The 2,838-nt window shown below is 38.5% G+C and overlaps 1 protein-coding gene across 1 annotated transcript; it reads right to left on the bottom strand.

The window, feature by feature from the left end:
* Window positions 1–314: 314 nt before the first annotated feature.
* LOC121367011 lies at window positions 315–2,291 on the bottom strand. Its single transcript, XM_041491215.1, has one exon. It carries the CDS (start codon window positions 1,584–1,586, stop codon window positions 315–317), a length of 1,272 nt encoding a protein of 423 aa, XP_041347149.1. The 5' UTR covers window positions 1,587–2,291.
* Between the last annotated feature and the right edge of the window lie 547 nt (window positions 2,292–2,838).

Raw genomic sequence — 2,838 nt, forward strand, 5'->3', positions numbered from 1 at the left:
TAGTGTGTGCATTAAGCTATGTCTATCTGTATTATTTAACTGCAGATATTGTCCATTTGATAGGAATACTGGCTTGAAGTATTTACTGCTTTTTGCATTGCACACTAATGATGCTGTTTTACAATGTGTGTGTTCTCCACAGAAACAGTTCACAATGTTGTCTCTTATTGACGCACCCTTAGAAACAAATGCTTTGACCCCATGACATTGTTTATGTAATTGGGATAGTTCTCTAGTCAGTCGACACCGCATTCCCACTGCCAGTTTATTTGCAAAAGCATCTTTTGTTAAACCTATAGGCTTGTATTTAAGCTTCAGTGCTGCAACTTTTGTATTATAAAAACTCTTCGCATTCGGTGCACAAAACACACATACTTAAGAGGGAACATATTGGAATGAGAGGAACAGTGGATAGGATTTGAAGTTTGCATTATATTTCCTAATTGTGCACATGCATCAGTTGTTAGGCTTGAGATTTTTACAACATTTTGGGACTCTACATTTGTAATATTTTCTGATATTAACTTCTTTTCTACAGATGCCATTGAATGTGTTGGATTATAAGTGCGTGCACATTTTGTATGACTGCATTGATGTTTTCTACACAATTTATTTGCAGTTGACAAGCCTAACACCAGCTTTCTTTTGGTCAGCTGCTCCACCAGTGGACAGAAGGCCTGGGTCTCAGCTTCGTAACCACTCTGGCACCTGTTGTTGTACGAGCAATCGGCTTCGACGGGAATGAGGCCACGCGAATTGGATGTTACTTGGTTAAGCATCTTGGCAACTTCGTTGATGAACTCTTGATTTTTCTTCATTGATACATTATTTATGTGGACTGTTTCATTGCTTAATAGTTTCAAATCCTTCTGTAGTTGTGTCATGGATGGAGGCTTTATGTCCAGTAGTGACAGGATGTATCTGACGTCACTGGGACCAGCTTTCGTCTTTAATACCGACAGTGCCAATGCCTTATTCAGAGTGGATGGTGGAGGACCTGGTTTGTTTTTAGGTTTGGGCAGTTTATCAGTTAAGTCCATGGTGATATTCACATTGCAGCTCTGACATCCTAGACAAACACTGACACATAGTCCAACATACTTGATGGAACGTAAAACACAATGGGGACTTTTGCATTCATTTGAGTGTGCCGAGTGAATAGAACAAAACTTGTTTACAAGCAGTGGCAAGTTATTAATGTTTACTATGACATTTCCAGTAAAATTATTAAGCCTAGGTGCTGACTTACATGAGACTTTCTTTATCTTGGGTCTTAACTTAGATGGCAGTGTGTTTCCAGATGTACTGACTGACTGAAAAATCTCAATCTCGATGCGTTTAACTCTCTGTGTGTCTGTTTTCATAGGCTGAATTTGTTCCTTCTCCTGTCCCTTGTCCCTTGTCTGAGGCTGCTCTGATGTTTTTCTCCACTTACAATTGCCCTTTTGGAACAATGATGTGCCTTTCTTTCGTCGTTTAGTGTTTCTAGCATTTTTTTGGGGAGCTGCCATTTTCCAATTGTTCATGGACAGTACCTGGATACCCATGGCAACAGTAACTAAGAACTTGTCATGTGACAATTCCATTCATTGAATATTACCTAGGAATGCTATTACCTTTATTTAGACATGAAAAAAGAACACCTATTATGCAACATTAGCCACAATTAATGTTAGACATATTTTTTGTGTATGACATATCTGAGTATATAATGTACTGTCACAACAATGTTGTACATGGCCTCTTTTCGGGCCATAACTTCATTATCTTTTGTGTTATGTGGGTCATGTGTGGGTCCATTTTACTCCAAATGGTGTAAATTATATGAAAACACCTAAATTGTGTTTTATGAATATGACAGGTTTTGTTTAAGGTCTCACAACACGGTTCACTTCCGGGGGAAAGGTCATTCATCACGGTCCACTATAGTTCCTAATTGTGACACATGTTGTGGTGTACATGTTCACTGTTAGTACTTGCAGAAGAATTAAAGGGACTGGTTATTTCAGATGCCAGGTTCTCTGGCTGCATTTTGCCCATGAGGTTTTGAAATATTATGCATTTACTTTTGCACACATGAGTATGAAGAAGACCAGGTGCCCGGAGTGATCCGGTTACTCTGCCATGCCTAAAAACACACGGTACTGTCACAGTGGGCCATGTAGCAAAAAACTGAGACGGAAATGTTGTCAATTTTGGAGCCAAAATAAATAAAGGTATAAAAAACCTTTAAAATGGTATATGTCATTAGTGTCAACGAGAACCCATTCTATTAGCAATTTGGATTTGAAGTTGGGTAGTTTAACATAGGGTTCAATGGCATATAGCATCTGTGTAGTGAGACCTAAGTCTCAATATTGCCATTATTTTACAATGATAAATGACGTCACACAATTGTTTGTCACTTTGAAGGGAAGTCTCGCTCCAATAGCATAAAAAGAGATATAAAAATTGCGGGTTACTGGTTGGAACAGCAAGAAAGAACCCAGACTATATATCCTACATGACACCGCGCTATAACCACTAAGTCTCAATATTGGCACTATTTTACAATGATAAATGACGTCACACAATTGTTTGTCACTTGGAAGGGAAGGTTCGCTCCAATAGTATAAAAAGATATCTAAAAATCGCGGGTTACTAGTTGGAACAGCAAGAAAGAACCCAGACTTTATATTCTACATGTCATCGCACTCTACCCACTAAGTTGGATATTACTATTATTTTACAATGAAAAAGGACGTCACACAATTGATAGACGCTTGGAAGTGCAGTTTAGCTCCAACAGCATAAACAGTGGTTTAATAGTCGTGCAACACTGGTTCAGACAGGAAAAAA

Source organism: Gigantopelta aegis, unplaced genomic scaffold, assembly GCF_016097555.1.
Source record: "Gigantopelta aegis isolate Gae_Host unplaced genomic scaffold, Gae_host_genome ctg8278_pilon_pilon, whole genome shotgun sequence".
In the NCBI taxonomy this organism is placed as follows: domain Eukaryota; kingdom Metazoa; phylum Mollusca; class Gastropoda; order Neomphalida; family Peltospiridae; genus Gigantopelta; species Gigantopelta aegis.